Source organism: Rana temporaria, chromosome 3 (assembly GCF_905171775.1).
Source record: "Rana temporaria chromosome 3, aRanTem1.1, whole genome shotgun sequence".
NCBI classification, from domain to species: Eukaryota; Metazoa; Chordata; class Amphibia; order Anura; family Ranidae; genus Rana; species Rana temporaria.
Genome location: NC_053491.1, coordinates 422,489,996 through 422,512,266, shown reverse-complemented (window position 1 = coordinate 422,512,266; position 22,271 = coordinate 422,489,996). Strand labels below are relative to the sequence as shown.

The 22,271-nt window shown below is 44.3% G+C and overlaps 1 protein-coding gene across 2 annotated transcripts in view; it reads left to right on the top strand.

Annotated features, from left to right (window-relative positions):
* The first annotated feature begins 1,362 nt into the window (after nt 1-1,362).
* LOC120933151 (tumor necrosis factor receptor superfamily member 10A-like) overlaps nt 1,363-22,271 on the top strand; it is a 55,246-nt gene continuing 34,337 nt past the window's right edge. For both annotated transcript variants that reach the window (XM_040346179.1, XM_040346178.1), the window contains exon 1: nt 1,363-1,564. In XM_040346179.1, the coding sequence (XP_040202113.1) occupies nt 1,463-1,564 (102 nt within the window). In that variant the 5' untranslated portion in view covers nt 1,363-1,462. The remainder of the gene's footprint in view (nt 1,565-22,271) is intronic.

The following is a 22,271-nucleotide window of genomic DNA, read 5'->3' as shown; positions in this document are numbered from 1 at the left end:
TGTGTAACCATAGGTTACACAGCGCAATTGCTTACTTGCTCCGGCCTTACGAATGCTCCTGATTCAGGAACATCGTAACGCCGACTGCAGCCTAAAATCTGCGTGGCATAAGGCTCTTATGCCATGCATATCTTAGGCTGCATTCTTGCGATGGCCACTAGGGGGCGCTCCCATTGTGCTCAGTGTATAGTATGCAAATTGCATACTAACACCGATTCACAATGTTGCGCGAGCCCTGCGTACGCAATTTACATCGTTTCCGTACGGCGTGTTTAGCGTAAGGCTGCCCCTTCTAATAGCAGGGGCAGCCAATGCTAAAGTATACCCGTTGTTCCCGCGTTGCGACGTTCGAATTTTACGTAATTTGCGTAAGTGATTCGTGAATGGCGCTGGACGCCAATTCACGTTCACTTTGAAGCAAATGACGTCCTTGCGACATCATTTGCCGCAATGCACGTCGGGAAAGTTTCCCGACGGAGCATGCGCTCTACGCTCGGCGCGGGAGTGCGCCTAATTTAAATGATTCCCGCCCCCTACGGGATCATTTACATTAGGCGCCCTTACGCAGGGCAAGTTTACACAGCGCACACGCAATTTACGGAGCTACTGCTCCGTGAATCGCGGGTAGCGCAGTAAATTTGCGGGGGCGCAGGGCAAAAACGCTGCCCTGCGCCTCCGCAAGAAAGGGGCAAATCTACCTGAATCCGGGCCATTGATCATTGTGAAGCACTTTATTTGATATATATATACATGTTTAAGTGGATATATATATATATATATATATATATATATATATATATATAATGTATTAGTATATATTCTACTTAGAGTTACATATCCACCTATTTCCAGCACAGCAGCTGCAAAAGCGAAAAACACATTTCCAGCATACAGTACATATATTTTTTTTTTTTTTTTTTTTTTTTTTTTTATATATACAGTTTGTTTTGGCTTGATTCACACAGACATTGATTAACCATTGGCGCAGGATCAACACAATACAATAGTGAGATTTATTTATTCCTTTATTTATTCCTTCTTCTAGATCTGGATGTCAAAGTTTGGGTTGGGGGTGTTTGTGTTTGCATTAAACAATTCATAGAAGTGTATATTTCATAAAAAAAATATATTTAAGTGTTTTTTTTTTTTTTAATTGCATTAAAATTGCATTTCCAGAGACTAATGGAAAAAAATGAACTCATCCTTCGCTTTCTTGAAGTGCACATGTGGCACGCCCAAGCATACAGTGATAGAAGTGGGGGGAAGGGGGGGGACAGGTGAAAAGGAGGAGCACAAAGAGAGGACACAAGCAGGCATGACGTCCCTCTAGGGGGAGGAGCTAAAGTGATATAAGTGCACGGTGTTCTGCAACCATTGGCATTGAACTGGTAGATCGCGCTGATCCCCGGACTGGGAATACATTGTGACATTACTGGATTCTACTCCTCTGGATTGGATCATTATGGCCCCAAGAGGGGCCCCCCGCCGACCTGTGACCCCCGGACCGGACCCCCTGGCTCTGATCACCGGAAAACTCTTCTCCTTCTTCCTCCTCCTCTCCATGGTCAGTACACCGGACTCCGATCTGTCTATAACGGGGGTGTATCATGGGCGCACACTGGCGGATGGTATGGGCTGTATGGGAGATATTACATAATACCGAGATCACAACAACTACCGATACATTGTATTCCCAGAGTCCGGACACATCATTCATAGTACTGGGGGCTCCCCCCCCCCATACATCGGACTCTGTACTCCGGAGAGGAGGGGGGCTGTGCTGCTCGAGGTGTACAATGTATTCACAGATCGCGATCGCATAATACTCTACAAATAGATATATGGACTGTACATAATACTCTACATCTAGATCTATAGACGGTATATAATACTCTACAGATAGATATATGGACTGTATATAATACTCTACATATAGATCTATAGTCTGTATATAATACTCTACATATAGATCTATAGTCTGTATATAATACTCTACATCTAGATCTATAGACGGTATATAATACTCTACAGATAGATATATGGACTGTATATAATACTCTACATATAGATCTATAGTCTGTATATAATACTCTACATATAGATCTATAGTCTGTATATAATACTCTACATATAGATCTATAGACGGTATATAATACTCTACATATAGATCTATAGACGATATATAATACTCTACATATAGATCTATAGACGATATATAATACTCTACATATAGATCTATAGACTGTATATAATACTCTACATATAGATCTATAGACGCTATATAATACTCTACATATAGATATATAGTCTGTATATAATACTCTACATATAGATCTATAGACTGTATATAATACTCTACATATAGATCTATAGACGGTATATAATACTCTACATATAGATATATAGTCTGTATATAATACTCTACATATAGATCTATAGACTGTATATAATACTCTACATATAGATCTATAGAGTGTATATAATACTCTACATATAGATCTATAGACTGTATATAATACTCTACATATAGATCTATAGACTGTATATAATACTCTACATATAGATCTATAGACTGTATATAATACTCTACATATAGATCTATAGACGGTATATAATACTCTACATATATATCTATAGACGCGATATAATACTCTACATATATATCTATAGACGCTATATAATACTCTACATATATATCTATAGACGCTATATAATACTCTACATATATATCTATAGACTGTATATAATACTCTACATATATATCTATAGACGCGATATAATACTCTACATATATATCTATAGACGATATATAATACTCTACATATATATCTATAGACGCTATATAATACTCTACATATATATCTATAGACGCTATATAATACTCTACATATATATCTATAGACTGTATATAATACTCTACATATAGATATATATAGTCTGTATACAATACTCTATAGATACAGTAAAACTGTGGTTTGCGAGCATAACTCGTTCCAGAAACATGCTTGTAATCCAAAGCACTTGTATATCAAAGCATTTTTTTTACAGAGTATAAAAGAGAAGAGAGACGCCTCTTAGGCCTCGTACACACGACCAGTTTCCTCGGCAGAATTCAGCTTCCGACCGAGTTTCTGGCTGAATTCTGCCGAGGAAACTGGTCGTGTGTACACTTTCGGCCGAGGAAGCCGACGAGGAGCTCGGCGAGGAAATAGAGAACATGTTCTCTATTTCCTCGTTGTTCTATGGGAGCTCTCGTCCCGCCGAGCTCCTCGGCGGCTTCAGTGCTGAACTGGCCGAGGAACTCGATGTGTTTGGCACGTCGAGTTCCTCGGCCGTGTGTACGAGGCTTAAGTGTAGCAATAAGTTACTAAATGTTGTACCCTTATTAAATGTAACCGTATTGCTACACTTAGAGGCTCCTCTCTTTTTTTTTATACTCATAAAGGAAATATGAAAGAGATATAGGAGAAAGCAAGGAAAGTGGGGTGTTGATATATACAGCATATAACAAATTATATGTTGATAAATACAGTATTTTTTAGGGCTCAGCACGTCCAGGACAAGTATTCAATTATTTTTTGCATCCATCCATCCATCCCTCTTGGAAAAGAGTACCGATCCAAGCCCTGCGACCTATGCTGTGCTCCCGCCCTGTAGTACTGACAGGTGCAGACTCTGCGCTGATCCGTGGAAAAAATAAATGTTTCTGGACTGCCGCACTCTGATAGGCGATTTATTGAAACAAAATGAACAAAGGATAAATTCCAAAGCTGTATAACATCCAAAAATTCATGCAACACTGCAATCAATGGTAGAAAGTGGACATAGGGGACAAAAAAGCTAACATGTTTCACATCATGGATAGATGCTTAGTCATTCTTTTTTCCACCCATCCATCCATCTTGTTTACGATAACACAAGCATGTACCCAAAGTACAAGAGGGCACACCCATTCATGTCTATGGGAGGCTGTATACTGCACTTGCCCTTCCCTGGCAGGGACAAGACGTCAGCATTTACGTCAGACGAGCTCAGCCGCCCGTGTGTGTTATATACATCCATTACATGAGGAAGACTGGACCTCTTCTTCTCACCCTATAAACTGTTCTTCAGGATGACACCTGGTAATGTCTGTAGATAGTTTCAGGGACGGGAGATAAAATCCTGCCTGGAATTGTTCACAATCACACTGAACCCCCTGGGGAGAGGGGGAGGGGATACTGATAATCATGTATTGATTGGTGTACAGTTATTACACATGATCAGAAATTCAGACTAAAAATACCACTTTTGAAGCGATTGTACGATAATCTGATTATTAGTACACAGCTTTCGACATCATGGCAGTTCATCTGAAATTATCCAAAGGGACAAACGCAAAAAAAAATTCTCGTACGATACCAGATCATACGATTTTCATTTAATCAGTACAGTATTCTGTGCTGGAACTGGAGAGAGTCCAGAGAAGGGCAACCAAACTAATAAAGGGTCTGGAGGATATTAGTTATAAGGAAATTTTGTGAGCCCTGAACGTATTCTCTTTGGAGAAGAGACGCTTGAGAGGGGAGATGATTTCAATGTACAAATACCGTACTGGTGACCCCACAATAGGGATAAAACTTTTCCGCGTAAAGGAGTTTAATAAAACACGCAGCCATTCACTAAAATTAGAAGAAAAGAAGTTTAACCTTAAACTGCGTAGAGGATTCTTTACTGTCAGAGCGGTAAGGATGTGGAATTCCCTTCCACAGGCGGTGGTTTCAGAGAGGAGCATCAAAACATCAAAACTATTAGATAAGCACCTGAACGACCACAACATACAGGCATATACAATGTAATACTGGATGGATGGACTTGTGTCTTTTTTCAACCTCACCTACTATGTAACTATGGGCTAGATCCAGGTAGGGAGCGCGTATTTGTGTGCGGGCGTAGCATATCCTATTTACGGTACGCCTCCGCGTACCGTAAATTGGCCGGCGTAAGCCCGCCTAATTCAAATCTGTAAGATGTGGGCGTGCTTTATGTAAAATCATCGTGACCCGACGTAAATGACGCTTTTTACGAACGGCGCATGCGCCGTCCGTGAACGTATCCCAGTGTGCATGCTGCAAATTAACTTGCAAAAATTCAATGCTTTCGACGTGAACGTAAATTACGCACAGCCCTATTCGCGAACGACTTACGCAAACGACGTAATCGACAGAAAATTTTACGCAGTCCCGACGTCCATACTTATCATTGGCTGCGCCTCATATAGCAGGGGTAACTTTACGCTGGAAAAAGCCTTACGTTAACGGCGTATCTGTACTGCGACGGCCGGGCGTACGTTCGTGAATAGGCGTATCTAGCTGATTTACATATTCTAGGCGTAAATCAGCGTACACGCCCCTAGCGGCCAGCGTAAATATGCAGTTAAGATACGACGGCGTAGGAGACTTTCGCCGGTCGTACCTTAGCAACATTTAAGCGTATCTCAGTTTGAGCATACGCTTAAATTTGCGACGGCGTGGATTCGGACTTACGACGGCGTATCTACTGATACGCCCGTCGTAAGTCTTTCTGAATCCGGGCCAATGTGTTCATCTAAAAAAAAAAAATCGGTGCTCTCAAATCTGGTGCAGTGAAAAAGCTTCTAACTTCAGCTTGTTCAATTAAGCTTTGGCAATAAAACCTGGAAGCTGATTGGTTTCTATGCAGAGCTGCACCAGATTTTGCGCCATGCAGTTTTAGTAAATAACCCCCAATACATGACATCACTTCTGAATTTGTTTTCTGTTGAGTAACCTCTTCATTTTCGTTATGAGACTAGCAAGCAGAAAAAAAAAAAAAATTCTCATGTTCTCATGGTGCTGTATATTACTGATTAATCCATTGGATGCATTTGTTATTCACAAGGGAGCCATTTACAGACACTAGAGCGTAGCGTTTTCACCGCGATTTTGCTGCGATTTTGTACAGGTCAACAATGTCAAAAGCTGAAAAACGCCTAAAAAAAGTTCCACAATTAGTTTGGGCTTCAGGCGTTTTAGAGTGGAGATGTGAACCTTCTCCATAGAGAATAATAGATGTTTTTCCCCTCCAGCGTTTTTGGGCTTCAAGCTACAAAACGCTCAGGTGTAAATGGGGCCTAAAGGGCTGATTTACTAAAGGCAAATAGACTGTGCACTTTGCAAAGTTTGCTGTTGCTCCAGAGCTTAGTAAATGAGGTTAAGCTTCACTTTGCAAAGAATATCCAATCGTAGGCAAAGAAAAAAAAAAGCATTTTGTGCTTGCACTTGATTGGATGATTAAAGTCAGCAGAGCTTCTGCTCATTTACTGAGCTCTGGAGCAATTGCACTTTGTAACGTGCACAGTCTGTAAATTAACCCCTCAGGCTCCGTTCACACTTGTGCGACTTGTCATGCAACTTTGGACATCAGAGTCACATGACAAGTCACCATGTTTTCCAATGATACCCATTTATATATCTACGACTTAAAGTGGGGGTTCACCCTAAAAACAATTTTCTAACATTACATCCAGCATACTGCCGACATGAACAGTATGCTGGTATTTTTTTTTTCTCTGTATATACCGTGATATTGTCATTTTCCCCCCGGCTTCCGGGTTTTGATTCCCGCGGGACTGGGCGTTCCTATTCAGGAGGTAGATGATTGATGTCTGGTGAAAAACTTCCCAAGGCGCATCACCAGTTTTCCGTAAATAGCCGACCTGCGCAGTTAGCTCTACACGGCGGGCGCATGTCGGCTATTGACTGCACTTCCAAGTGCACTTGTAGTGCAAAGTGTATTTGCCTTTAGTAAATAACCCCCTTTGAGTTACACAAAATAAACTAGTAAGACTTTTGTCCCTCCTTGCTGTAACCAATTTTTTGTTTTTAAGTTTTAAATACATAAACACTTTGGATATTCATAATTTCAGAGAAAGTACCATTATCCTTTTTGTTTATCTTCACTGACCTAAAGTAACCCCAGCCCCTAACTAGAGATAAGCTTGGGTTTGGCTCCAGGTTCAGTTTGAACTAGGGTTGTCCCGATACCTCTTTTTTAGGACTGAGTACAAGTACCGATACTTTTTTTTATGTACTCGCCGATACCGAATATCGATACTTTTTTTTAAATGTGTCCCCAAATGCAGCCATGTTCCCCGTATAGCAGCCATGTCCCCCGTATAGCAGCCATGTCCCCCGTATAGCAGCCATGTCCCCCGTATAGCAGCCATGTCCCCCGTATAGCAGCCATGTCCCCAGTATAGCAGCCATGTCCCCCGTATAGCAGCCATGTCCCCAGTATAGCAGCCATGTCCCCAGTATAGCAGCCATGTCCCCAGTACAGCAGCCATGTCCCCCGTATAGCAGCCATGTCCCCCGTACAGCAGCCATGTCCCCAGTATAGCAGCCATGTCCCCAGTACAGCAGCCATGTCCCCCGTATAGCAGCCATGTCCCCCGTATAGCAGCCATGTCCCCAGTATAGCAGCCATGTCCCCAGTACAGCAGCCATGTCCCCAGTACAGCAGCCATGTCCCCAGTATAGCAGCCATGTCCCCAGTACAGCAGCCATGTCCCCAGTACAGCAGCCATTGTCCCCAGTACAGCAGCCATTGTCCCCAGTACAGCAGCCATTGTCCCCAGTACAGCAGACATTGTCCCCTGTACAGCAGCCATTGTCCCCCGTACAGCAGCCATGTCCCCCGTACAGCAGCCATTGTCCCCCGTACCTACTGTTATCACCGCGGCGGGGAACATTACAGACAGCGTTTGTTTGAACAGCTGTTTTCCCCGCTGCGCATAGACACTCCCCCTTGGACGGATCTGTCCAATCGCGAGCAAGGGGGAGTGTCTATGTGACTCCCCCTTGCTCGCGATTGGACAGATCCGTCCAAGGGGGAGTGTCTATGCGCGGCGGGGAAAACAGCTGTTCAAACGAACGCTGTCTGTAATGTTCCCTGCCGCGGTGATTAACGTGGCAGCGGCGGGGGGGAAGTATTCTATTTTAGTATCTGGGGTATTAGCGGGAGTACGAGTACTCCCGCTAATACTCGGTATCGGTCCCGATACCGATACTGGTATCGGTATCGGGACAACCCTAGTTTGAACCCAAGTTCATTCCGATTTCAGAAAGCAGTTACAAGTGCCGGGCCAATCAGCTGTAGGCAAGGACTTTCATTCACCTAATATGGTCATGTAACCATTTTACAATGTACAAGCAGCTGCCGGGTGTGGAATCCTCTTCCGCAACTCATTGGCCCGACCCTGACAACTACCCTGCAGGTTCATAATGAACCCAGGCTCACCCCCATCACTGACCAAGAAGCATCCAGACCTGAATTGGACAGCTATGGGTCCATCTCCTGATTCAAGAAAGCCCCATAGAAGTCAGAGGGAAGAAAGATTTTGGTTGGAGGCAGTGAAGATTCCTGCGGCCTGTGGCTGTCTCCTTCAGGGAAGTAGGCAAGGGGGGGGGGGGGATACTTTTGAGAATGGTTGTAAACCCTTCCATATACCCACTAAGTGACTGGCCTCAGGTCAGGTGAAACACAAAGATGAACCAAATCCTCCTACATAAGTTGTACCTGCTTATCCAGAGATTTCTCCTCTCTAGAGCTGTTCAAAGTCCAGAATTAAAGCTTGTCTGAGAAAAGGGGGAGCTGAATTTACACACTACAGAGCTCAGTGAGGAGAGCTTCCACATAACACACAGGAACAAAGCTGAGGCTGTCAATCAGCAGGAGATTGCTGCCCTGTCACCTTTTTTCTCTTGGTGTCAGGAAAACTTGTCAGAAGTGACTTATGCTGATAGCAGAGGAATGAAGCAGCTGACAGATTTATGTTTGAAGTTTTACAACCACTTTAAGTCAGCGGGATAGTGGAAAAGGATACCTATACTTTCTCTGAAATTAAAGTGATTGTAAACTCTGTTACCCCATTTGTACCTAGAGGTAAGCCTATAATAAGGCTTGCCTCTAGGTACTGTAAATATCTCCTAAACTTGCACATGATTGGATAATAAAATCAGCAGAGCTTCCCCTCATTTCAGATCTACCCCTCAGATTTACAGCGACTGCACTTCCAAGTGCAATTTCAAGTGCAATTTTCACTTGTAGTGCAAAGTGGATTTGCCTTTTGTAAATAACCCCCTTAGTGTTGTCAGCCTGCATCAGGAAGTACGGTTAGGTTAGGGAGGGGGGTGCAGATACCTGTATAATACAGGCATTTGCACCCACTTCCGGGGAGAAATATCCAGAGAATATCCGCAGAATCCCCCCCCCCCCGCTGTGTTCTGGGACCAGCGAAAATGCGTGGCGCGACTTGCACATGCGCAGTAGGGAACCGGGCAATGAAGCAATGAAGCCGCAACGCTTCACTTCCTGGTTCCCTCACCAAGGATGGCGGTGGGGGCAACCGAGAGATGAGCGATTGCTCGTCTTCAGCTGCCAACATCGCGGGCACCCTGGACAGGTAAGTGTCCATTTATTAAAAGTCAGCAGCTGCAGTATTTGTAGCTGCTGGCTTTTAATATTTTTTGTTTATGTGGACCTCCGCTTTAACTACTCCTTATGTCTAGGGGTGCCAAAACAAGGTCTAAACAACTTATTCCACGATTCATGCTTCAGCAGGGCCGCTTCAGCGGTGTGATTGCCCCCACCCTGAGCAGTGTTGGAGGAGGCCTGGGGTGGTGGATAAGTAATCCTGCCTGTTTCTGTACCCCTGGGCATAGGGAGCATTTCATCCTTGCAGTTCAGGGGAATGCTTACTACACAGGGAAATGTGGGGTCTGCATAATCTTCATGGATACAACATATACTGGGTGACCTGCTGGACTTCCTGCTCTTGTGGAGAGTGTAATGGGCTAGGTGTATAAAGTGAGGTGGGCGAGAGCAGAATGTGGCCGATGAGCACCTATATGTGGAATGTAGTCATAGCCAATGTGTCTGTAAAAGCTGCAGCTGAATGGAGCCTCGCTGTGACTGTACAAACACTTCTACCGCCTCATAAGAACTAGACATTCTGGTTTAGGTTGGTTTTAGCGATGGCAGGCCACATATTTCTCTCATGACCTCAGTATTGCTAGAGAACGCAGGGCGGTGTTCAGGAAGTCAAGTTTTGTGCAGTGTTAGTTTTTGTTGATGAAAACATTATCATCATTCATTTTCAGGATTTTAGTCACCTAAAATCTATTGACTAAATATGACTAAAACGATGGCGAAAATGCGACTAAAACTAAAATGGAATTTAAGCAAAAGACTATGACTAAAACTAAATCGAAATTTGATACCAAAATTAACACTGATTTGTTGTGAGGTGACGTTACCATTGTACGACTCGTTCATTGCCAGTCTGCATTCATTTCTGTGTCATGTGACCACAGATTTCACCTCGGCCCTGCTCTGTGACTTCTGTAACCACAGGTTCTCGCTCTGAGACAGAAAAGAAAGTGGCTACCGTTCTGGTTTTCATGTTGTGTAAATGCAAATACTGTTTACAGACATAATCTGCTGATACTATGTACAAGAGACGTAGCACACACAGGGTCTAATGTCCTTCCATGGTGACAGGGGTTAGAAACTTTTACACATATAAGTGTGGCTGACTTAATGAAAGTTGGTGGACTGACTTTAGGGTGGTAAATCTCAGGGACACAGAGCAACATTACTGAGCTGGTTGCTAGGACGCCTTTGGCTGGGCCTCACAGCCCCATTGGTTGTTATGATGCAGCCGCATGCAACATAACAACCATTAATACTGTACATCCCAGTGTCCTAGCAGCCAGTGATGCTGTGTGGCTCAGCTGCCATCCTCCTAGCAACCAATCACCCACAGCTGCACATTGGTTGCTGCTCCAGCGTCCTAGCAACCAAAGTGAAACGGGGGCAAAATGAGACAGGGACTCCTTCCAGAGATTGCATTTGCGTTTGAATGTTTGGGCGGGAAAAATGGCCACCTCAGGTAGCTAGTAACCCATGCATACTCCTGCTCAAGGTAATTAGCTGTGAGTGATGACCAAAGTAGCATGTAAGCATAGTGAATGTGATACATTTGCCTATATGTCTCAGTTTACTGCTCCCTGCTAGCCATGTCTGTAGAGGTAGAAAGGAATTTCATATGATTCATTCTGAGTTTTTGTGTCAATAAAGTGTCTTGGTTCCAGCATCCAGTCTTGACTCATGTGTGGGGAATCCTGTGATGTTCTTGTATGGAGAGGAGGGAATGCTTGACGGGGATATCATATCGATACCGTCACAAATTGGTTGGCAGCAGCGGGATCTTCCCTTCTACTCTCCTTTACACCCGGATTCCAAGCAGACACTGGAAGAACTACTGGAAGTTCGTGGAAGGATTGCTAGCAACAAAACCAAGCGGGTCATCATAGCAGAATTAATGGAGATAGACCAGGAGGACGGGATTGCAGCAACGCCAGCAGTACAAGAGATGGAGACACCAGTGATTCAGGAGGAGTCACCAACCAACAAGCTAATGAGAGAGAAGCTAGCGTGGTTCGGCCCGAACCCAACGCCGGATGTAGTGCTGAAAGTGATGGACCTGTTAGCGAAGGAGGCTAAAGAAATAAGAGACGCAGAACTACAGGCAGCTAAACAAATAAGAGATGCAGAACTACAGAAGGCTAAAGAAATAAGAGACGCGGAGCTACAGGAGGCTAAACAAATAAGAGACGCTGAACTACAGAAGGATAAACAAATAAGAGACGCAGAGCTACAGTTAAAACTGGCAGCAGTCCAACAAGCAGCCGCACCTTCTCCGAACAGTGAGTACAGCACAGCAGATGCAAGGAAGATTCCGTTTAGCGCTTTTAAAGCTTTTGATGAAAAGGACTGTGAGATTGATAACTACCTGGCGGATTTTGAGCGACAATGTAACCTGCACCGAATAGCTAGAGGAGAGTGGGTTTCAATATTGTCAGGCAAACTGTCAGGCAAAGCTTCTGATGCTTTCCGGACCGTGCCAGATCAGGATATCCATAGCTACGCCAGGGTTAAAGAAGCGCTCCTGGCTCGTTATGCAGTAACCCCAGAGTCTCACCGACAGAAGTTCAGGGACTCACGCAAAACCACGGAAGACTCTTACGCAGAATGGGCATGCCAGCTGTCCCTGTCGGCCTCTAACTGGGTTAACAGCAGCCAGGCCACCACCGCAGAGGACATTTTGCAACTAATGCTCCTGGAGCAATTTTACAATCACATCCAGACGGATGTCAAAGATTGGGTGAGAGATCGCAGGCCCATGACTCTACCAGAGGCCGCGAAGTTGGCGGATGAATATGCGGATACTCGCAAGACAAACCAGGTCACACCACGGGTACAACCTCCACAACCAATGGCGCCCTCACACCCACCAGCTGCTAGATACCAACCGCCTAACAGACCGATGACATCTAGCCCTCGCTATCCACGCCAGGAGGACAACGAACAACGCTGCTTCCGGTGCAAACATCTGGGTCACTTCAAGCAGAATTGCCCCATGAACGACAACACCAGGTCAAATTGGTCTCAACCTGGGTACCGCCCACCAGCAGCAGCCCATTGTGTAGACTCGGCTTGGGATCCCCAGGAGCTGGGTCAGGAAGAACCATTGGGCACCCCTTACGAAGCCCTCATGGTACAATCTGTTATTACGGACAACAGGGAACACCATTGTCAGCTGGTCATGGGCGACAGCCATGAGACGGAGGGGCCCTGGAGGGAGCTGGGCAGAAAGAGGCACCGCCAGCTACCCCCCAAGAAGAAGAGGTCCTGGAAGCCGTATAACAAGCTGACCTGGGAGGAGAAGAAGCGACTGGAGGAGAGGGAGTCGCAGCGGGCATCCCAGATGCGGGCCGAGATGTTCGCCAAGGGCCCACCGGTGGCCCCTTACACCACCACCCAGTTCCTGATGATGAAGGACCACGTGGAAAGCCTGCAGGACATGAGCAAGCAGGATCTGATCCGTGAGTACATAGAGCTGGAGGAGTGCATAAGCCGCATGGAGGAGGAGAACAACCACCTGAGGTCACAGCGGGCTGACCCCCCCAGGCTCCATGAACTGGAGATGGAGCTGGAGAAGCTCAAAGAGGAGAACCGGCGGCTGCGGAGGGAGCAGGGGGTGGCTGACCTTATGGGGCTCTGAGTCCCCTCTCTCCCCCCGGACTCTGAGCACCAGTGCTACAGCATTTCAACAAATATAACTTTTTCTTTTTATGAATCTCCTGTGACTGTCACTTCAGAGCCATAACCTGCCCCCTCCCATAGCGGGACACCTAGACGGCGGCGCACAGACCCATTCGCTGTCTTCACACTGACTTCTGGTGACTTTGCAGATCGCACAAAGACTTGGGGACTGACCGGCGTGTGATCTGACGACCCGGTGGCATACCTGAGTCTGAAGCAGTTGCCAAGGGAGGTCAGTCATGCCAAACGGAGTTAACCTCGGACTAAAAGCTCTGAACCCGTCAACCCTACTGGACCAGGGAAGGTCCAACCGGATTTGCCGGAGCAGGGAGCAAAAGGGGGGCCATTGTGATACATTTGCCTATATGTCTCAGTTTACTGCTCCCTGCTAGCCATGTCTGTAGAGGTAGAAAGGAATTTCATATGATTCATTCCTCTGACTGGTTATTGACGTGCTAATGTCCCCTCACTATTCTAAACGTTAATTGATCTATTGTGTTGTGTAAAGAAGATCTGTGTTTACCCTTAAAAGATGAGTATTGTATCATCAGGCTAAATGATTAGAGAAGTAGTATGTTAATTATTCTGATTGCTTCAGTGTATTAATTAACTCCCCTGATGTCTTTATCTAAAGAAACGTGTCTGCATGGTCGGCTCCGACTTGTCTCCTATAATCTGTATGGGAAACCCCACTGTGTGAGGGGGGCGTTCCTAACAGGCTGTAACCACATATAAGCTGAGTTTTTGTGTCAATAAAGTGTCTTGGTTCCAGCATCCAGTCTTGACTCATGTGTGGGGAATCCTGTGATGTTCTTGTATGGAGAGGAGGGAATGCTTGACGGGGATATCATACCGATACCGTCACAGTGAAATTAGCTATATTTCAGGCCTGTGCGTACCATAACACATACACACCTAAATGCAGACATTGTTGTGTGTTGCGATGCATTGCATTAGGCAGCCAATTAATTTTGAATGGGCTGTCTATACACCTCAATGCGAGAAAAAATATTGCGCTATTTTGTACAACGTAGCACAGAGCATTGTTCGTGGTATTCATGTCTGTGTGTTCTGGGCATGTGCATTGTTGTGCTATTAAGAAGCAAGTATTTCACGCATTGTGGTGTGAATGAACCTAAACACATTTCTTATGAAGACTGGAACTCCTCACCAGTGGAAGTCACTGGAGATCTTTCTACTTTTCAATGGGGAAAAAAGGGAAGATTAGTCAGTATATGCTTGTTCATATGATTGTGACAGGTTCACTTTAATTAATGTATCAATGCTGAAGGGTTAGAACCCTTGTCAGGTGGTTTCTGCTATCCAGGACTCTATTAGAGTGATTTACCTTCACTTCCTGTCCTACTGATAATGTTTTACCAAACAGGAAGTCAGGGCAACTCTCCAACAGCAATACATTACTAAAAAGGTTTGACTTTAGAAGCATAAGGTAATTTTTTTCTTTTTCTGTCTGGATCCCGATGCAGATATTCCTTCAATTATTGTCTAGTGAAATTGTTAGCAGGGAAGGAAGTGGGAGTAAATCTCTCTAACGGAGTCCCAGAGAGCAATAATACCACAAGAGGAGTTCTGATCCTTCCTCATGCTATCAAAATTGCGAAAAAAGTTTCATATACACTTTAAATGCCTTGTAGAAGCCATGTGAAGTATTCTTACTTTTTGGGGTAAGGACAGTGTAGTAGCCCCTTTACCACCACCACAGTGCCAGGTCTGACCAATGTTGTGCAGAGTGAGGTGCCTGCCTATGCCTATGCAAATATTGACTTTCAGTAATCCGATATTTGTATAGTATTTTCCAAAAGCACTAACAGCACTTTATGTACACCAGGGGTCTCCAAACTTGCTAAACAAAGGGCAAGTTTACTTTCCTTAAAGTGCAGTTCCACCCAAAAGTGGAACTTCCGCTTTAAGCACTCCTCACCCCCCTACATGCCACATTTGGCATGTCATTTTTTTGGGGGGGAGTTGGGGCTTCTGTAGGAGTGGCACTTCCTGTCCCACTTCCTCCTTCCGTCCAGGGACTGCCTCGGTGACTTCTCTTCTCGCCTCCCTTTAGGCGATCGCCAGAGACACGTGACAGGTCCCAGGAGATCGCCTGTACACTCATAGAGCGCAGCGTGACTCGCGCATGTGCAGTGAGTGCCCGGCCGTGAAGCCCAAAGCTGTCACCGCCGGGTACCCACACTATGAATGGAAAGGGGGGGAGAGGAGCGGAGTTCCGGGCGGCCGCGTCGCTGGACCGTGGAGCAGGTAAGTGTCTGTTTATTATAAGTCAGCAGCCACACTTTTTGTAGCTGCTGACTTTTAGTAAACACTAAAAGGCTGGAACTCCCCTTTAAGGGGGGCCAGACTGTGGACATTGGGAGTAGAAAAGGTCTAGATGTCAGTGGGAATAAACAATGCCCATCTATGATGTCATTGGGAGGAATAGCGCCTGATTGTTGATGTCATTGGGCCCTATTGTCGGTGTCATTGGGTGGAATTGGGCCCCTTCTTTGGTGTCAGTGGGGGAAATTATGCCCCATTGTTGGTGTCAGTGGATGAAAACAGTGCCTCAAGGGCCGGATAAAAGCAAGCAAAAGGCCCCATCTGGCCCCGGGGCCACAGTTTGAAGATCACTGATGTAGGCTAAAGCTGGCCATGCATGTTAAGTTTTCTTGTTCACTGAACAGGAGAAGTAACTTGATTCCCCCATCCATGGTAAACAGCATGAATAGACGGATCTGCAATGTGGGTGTTGGGTGACAAGTCTGCAGTGTGGGTGTTGTCTGTATTCTGACAGCTAACACCCACAGCTCCCAGATCTAGCACATTAAAATGCATATATTATTATTATTATCATTATACAGGATTTATATAGTGCCAACAGTTTGCATAGCACTTTACAACATGGAGGCAGACAGTACAGTTACAATATAATACAGGAGGAATTAGAAGGCCCTGCTCATATACTGTTTACACTGCTGTGTTAGGTTTTGTAAGATTTGGGAAGGTTGTTTTAATGTGGAACTGCAGCCATTTTGGATATTGCATGGGAGGTTTAGAACCCCTGTTCATTTAAAAAAAAAAAAATCTGTCCTATTGCAGAGGCTTTTCATCATTTCCTGTCCAGGTGACACCACAGGAAGTGGTAGAAAATCCTCCCAACAAGGACACAGTATCAGAATCCAACAGATCATTTAACCCTTTCTATTCTTCTCTCAGCGTTCTAATTCCTGACATAAAATGACAAAGGTTTTATCACTTCCCTACTTCCAAACCAAAAGAGAAAAACCGGTTTTGGCTGGATTTCAACTTTAAGTGTTGTTAAAGCGCGTGCCGCCAACTGAGGAAACCTTGTATTTTAGACTGGCAGGGCATGTCTGGACATGCAGGTTCACCACAACAGTGGTTGTAATCAGTCACCAAATGCAATTAATTGGGCAACAAAAATGTTTTTGTTACAAGAGGAGCAAGCAAAAATACAATGTGGTACCGATGCTATCTTGTAGCTCTGACTAGTGAGCTCTGTGGTTCTTGCACATAAACAAAGAAAGAATGTCAACTGTTTATTTCAGGAAGGAGTCATAGGACCACAGAGATTACACTCAAAAACACTCAAGCACAAAAACTTTTTTTTTCTTTTGTTTACTTTTCAATTGTATAACAAAGAATACCAGTAGATATTAGTCTTTTTTATTTGCCTTTTCTTTAGCCTAGGTTCACACTGGTGCGCAAGGATGGACTGGCCATAGGGACTACAGGGAGTTTCCCGGTGGGCTGATGGCTCAGTGGGCCGTTTTTTAAAAGAGAGATGCTGCTTGGAGGACTTTTTTTAACGCCCTCGCAACGTTCCAGTGTGAAAGCACTCAGGCTTTCACACTGGGACTGCAGCAGAAGCGTTTTTCAGTCGCTTTACAGGTGCTATTTTTAGCCCAAAAGCGCCTAAAAAACGCCTCAGTGTAAAAAGGGGTCCTACACTCACCCCCTTTCTTTTACACTCACTCTCTTTTTCTTACACTCACCCCCCTCTCTCACCCCCTTTCCCTCAACCCTCCCTCTCTCTCACCCTCTCATGATATACAATAATGGATGTAGGGGCCTTTTGGTGGGCGTGATTTTTTGGGGGGTGGGGGGCAGCATTTTATTGAATTAAAGTGGGCCGGTCTGGATGAAGTCCAGGGCCAAATTTTTGTCCCAGTCCAGCCCTGCGTGGTGCGTGCAAAACACTGCATGGGAATCACACCACATTCCTGTGCACATCACATGTGCATGCGATTTGTATGTATATTTTGTATGGCTCAAATCGCATCTGCACCGAAATGGTTCACACCCATGCAATGTGATTCTGGCAACCGCACTACATTTTGCAACCTGTTTCGGAGTGTCTTTAGCCACTTCCCATCCTGGCTATTGTAGATTGACGGCCACAAGGTGGCTCTACAAGGTGGCTCTCATATGACGTCCTCGGGCCTCCCGGCCGCTGGGGGGCTCGCGCGTGTGCGCGCCGCGTCTCTCTGATGCCGATGCGCGTGCCTGGCGGCCGCGATGTCCGCCGGGTACCCGCGATCGTCATTTACAGAGCCAGGGATGTGGATTGATCCACGTCCTGTCAGGGAGAGGAGACCGATGGTGTGTCCCTTGTACATAGGGACACTGATCAGTCACCTCCCCCAGTCAGTTCCCTCCCCCCACAGTAAGAATCACTCCCAGGGAACACATTTAACCCCTTGATTGCCCCCTAGTGTTAACCCCTTCCCTGACAGTCACATTTATACAATAATCAGTGCAGTTTTATAGCACTGTTCGCTGTATAAATGTGAATGGTCTCAAAAATGTGTCAAAAGTGTCCGATGTGTCCACCATAATATCGCAGTCCTGACAAAAATCGCAGATCGCCGCCATTACTAGTAAAAAAAGAATAATAAAAAAAATTCATAATTCTATCCCCTATTTTGTAGGCGCTATAACTTTTGCGCAAACCAATCGCTATACGCTTATTGCATTTTTTTTACTAAAAAATATGTAGAAGAATACATATCGGCCTAAACTGAGAATTTTTTTTTTTTAATTGGGATATTTATAATAGCAAAAATTAAAAAATATTGTGTTTTTTTCAAAATTGTCGCTCTTTTTTTGTTTATAGCGCAAAAAATAAAAACCGCAGAGATGATCAAATACAACCAAAATAAATTTCTATTTGTGGGGAAAAAAGGACGTAAATTTTGTTTTGGAGCCACATCGCACGACCGCGCAATTGTCATTCAAAGCGTGACAGTGCTGAAAGCTGAAGTTTCACCTGGGCAGGAAGGGGGTATATGTGCTCAGTAAGCAAGTGGTTAATCTAACATTGACACCCGCAGAAGATTGCCTTGCAGTGCGATACGGTGAAACGCAGGGAATCTTGTGTGTTTCACGCATTGCTTCAGCGTAAACCAGGGCTTCAAGGACGACATAATGAAATCTTTCGAACCTGAAACTTTCCTGAAGCATATGCATTACATTGTAACAGACATTTCCTGTCCTCATTCCACATTACTCATGTAGCCCCGATGTACAGTACACACCCTGCTTGTCAGCGGAGGACTCGCTACTATCTGTGTGAAGGGTGAAGGTTGCAGCATTCTGGAAAGCACATTTGAGTAATTCCATCTGGCATGGCTGATAACAAGACTTTTTGCAAAATGCTGCAGGAGATACAAAACACACAGGGACGGGTGAAGGGAGACGTGACACGGAGATACAAAAATATATTTTTTTTATCTTGTGATATGATGTAACATATTTACTTTATCTGTGGTTAGTTTATATCTGTTTTACAGAAGAAAGCATAACTGGACTGGTTGTTGTGAGATGGACTAAAAAACCTTCCATTAAATTGCTGGCGCTATATAAGTAGGCCTTGTACACACGACCGAGTTTCTCTGCAAAAACCAGCAAGAAACTTGCTGGGATTTTTTTTTTGCCGAGGAAACTGGTCGTGTGTACATTTTTCGACGAGGAAACTGTCGAGGATCCTGTCGAGCCAAAAAGAGAGCATGTCTTCTTTTTCCTCAACGGCAATGAAGAAACTTGCCTTGTCGAGTTCCTCGACAGCCTAACAAGGAACTCGACGAGGAAAACGATGTGTTTCGCCCGTCGAGTTCCTTGGTCGTGTGTATGAGGCTTAATAATAATTATAGCCCATCTCAAGGCAAATATTAATATAACCAGGGTAAAGCACAGTAATTCTTAAAATAGAAAGTATCAATACATTACATCACTTCCAAAGTTGTATTCTATCGTACAAGAATTTTCGTAAGTTAAGCCTTGTACACACACGACCGGTTTTCCCGGCAGGAAAACTGCCAGTAGAGCATTTGGCCGGGAATCCCGGCCGTGTGTATGCTCCCTCTATTTTCTCGTCGGGTTTCCCGGCAGAGTGTTTCCTGCCGAGAAAACTGGTCGTCTGTATGCAGTGAAAAACCGTGCATGCTCGATAACACTTCGACGCATTTGCGGTGGCATACAAGGTTAGTGTGGAGTGTAGCAAGCAAATGTGACGAGACACCAGCTTGTCGTAGTCGATGATGTCACTGCGTTCTTGCCATTTAAAAGAACAGCGGTTCTTTTGAGTTGCCGTCTGTATACACAGCTTTGCAAGGCAATCTTGCCAGGAATCCCATTAGGAAAACCAATGTTTTTTTTTTTCCTGACGGGATTCCCGGCTGTGTGTACAGGGCTTTAAAGTGAACTTTTAGTAATTTTTTTACAACTTTCCATCTATGAAATCTTCTGCCCTTGTTTTAACTTTGGATAGTAAAACATTTTTCTGCCAGTAAATACCTTATACAGCCCACTTGGTGTGCCTCTGTGTGTCTGTGTAATTCCAGGAAGTGAACAGGCAGCAGCTTCAGCTGCCCACAGTTAAAATGGCTGCAGCCAGACATAGTAGAGGAAGATTTCTGCAGCATATTTGGCAAGTACGGAATCACAGTATATAAAAAATAATTCCCCGCTGAGCTGACGAAGTCTGCCCTGTGTGCAGGGGGCCTAAAATAGATCCAGAGCCTCTTCTATCCTCTGGAACTCCCTACCCCAATCTGTCTTACTATCTCCCACTTTGTCTCCCTTTAGGCGATACCTGAAAACTCATCTCTTTAGGGAAGCCTATCCCACCTCCACCTATCAAATGGAACTCATGTTTTCTCGATCAGCTTATAGGCAGGCCTAAGGTACCCCATACAGGGAGACACCACACACACAGTTCTTGATTGTTGTAATTATCTGGTATATTGCACATGTAGGTTAACAGTAATGAATGATTACAGTTCTTGTAGGCACTGATATATGGCAATTTCACATATTTACAAGGCTTGGGGTCTGCAATACTGAAGAACGGCTTCTGCTGGAGGGGTGCCGGTTTACGGTACATCGGACGGCACTGTACAGCCACTAAGGAGAGCCGCATATGGCTATACCGGATATTAGAATGTTTCCTTACTGCAAGCAAAGTCCCTATTCTGACTCTTCTTGCCAGGAACCTGTGCTAATCACTATCAATAGCCAGTAGGGTCTCTATCCCTGACCTACCACTCGCTCTAGGCTCACCCGAATGACGCAGGTGACCCTATATATAAGATTCCTGGTCAAGATGGCTGTCTGAGTTCTGCAGTGCCCATTCAGACAAATGGCTTCTCTGAGACCCGATAGAGTCCACAGGGGGGGCAATTCCCCCAATAGACTCCTCTCCACCTCTAATCAGGGCACGCACAGTACCATCTACAGGACGGTGGGGAAACCTGCTTTTTGTAAGAAAAATAATTAATAATAATAATTTTGTATTACTTGGTGTTCCATTTTAGATTGTAAGTTCTCATGAGCAGGGTCCTCCAAACCCTCCTGTATTGTATTGTAACTGTACTGTTGCCCTTATTTTGTAAAGTGCTACTCAAACCTTTAGCCCCATAAAAATCCTGAATAATAATATGAATTTTAATGTATGCACTTTGGGATAATTGTCTTGGATGTAATATTAGGCCATATCTATCCTGTAAAACAGCAGTTCTGGGTGTACCATAGAACATAACGGGATGCTCTCCTAAAATAAAGAAGAACAAACCACCATGGATTTGTGTTGGAAGAAAGATCTCTTTTAGGAAGGTTCTACTGTGCTTAACCATGCAGATTATTAATTAAACAAGATACAAAGTGGGAAATCAATTAGCAAGATACAAATTAGACAAAACCAGTTAGACCCATCTGTGGCCAACCTATTTAGAAAAGTGTGGTGATTACACATCAAAAGCGGTAAACCAAAGATTTAATCTTTTACCACTCTTGTTACAGCAAATTGACATTTTCCTAGTTGCTTTAGATTACTACCGGGTGATTACAGCCCTGCACATTGTACTCTCTTATCCAATACACCCAACTTTGGAATGTGGAGCCATAGCGAGACTTTACCCTCTAACCCATTCCTTTATTAAAGGAGAAATGAAAGCAGATGTAAGCTACACAATGAAATGCAGATATATGTTCTTTAAAAAATTATTTTTATTTATTTTAACAAACATGGACGTGGGACAATGATATTTGCACAAGCATTTAGATTTACACAGTAGTAAAAGATATCATATACATATCAGAACAACAGAGTACTAAAATAGAGTAAACATTAATTTTTTTGCTAGGTGGAGGTAAGTTTAGCGAGATAGAGTAAGATGGTTTGGTGCCCTGCCCACCTCCATGACGTCACATGAGTGTTTGAGTATAGGGGATGGGGTAAAATGGTGTTCTTTAAATAAAGAATAATTAAAATAAAAGGGTAACTCCACTTTCCTGGGAATCTTTTTTTTGGCAAATAAAGAAAAATTTATATAGCATATGCAATTGCGATACAAGTCATATTGTAATTGAATATTATTAAAAATTACCTTTCCTTTTCAATCTGCAGCCACTGTAATTTTCAGACAATGCAATATGGCTACCTGGAGGTGTTCTGTACACAGATTGTATTGTGTGCTGAACACACCTCATTTCCTGCTTGTGTGATTGGCTCACCAGTCTGCCTAAGATACAAGTCAGATTTCAGGCATCCCCTGCAACAAAAGTGTCATTTTTGG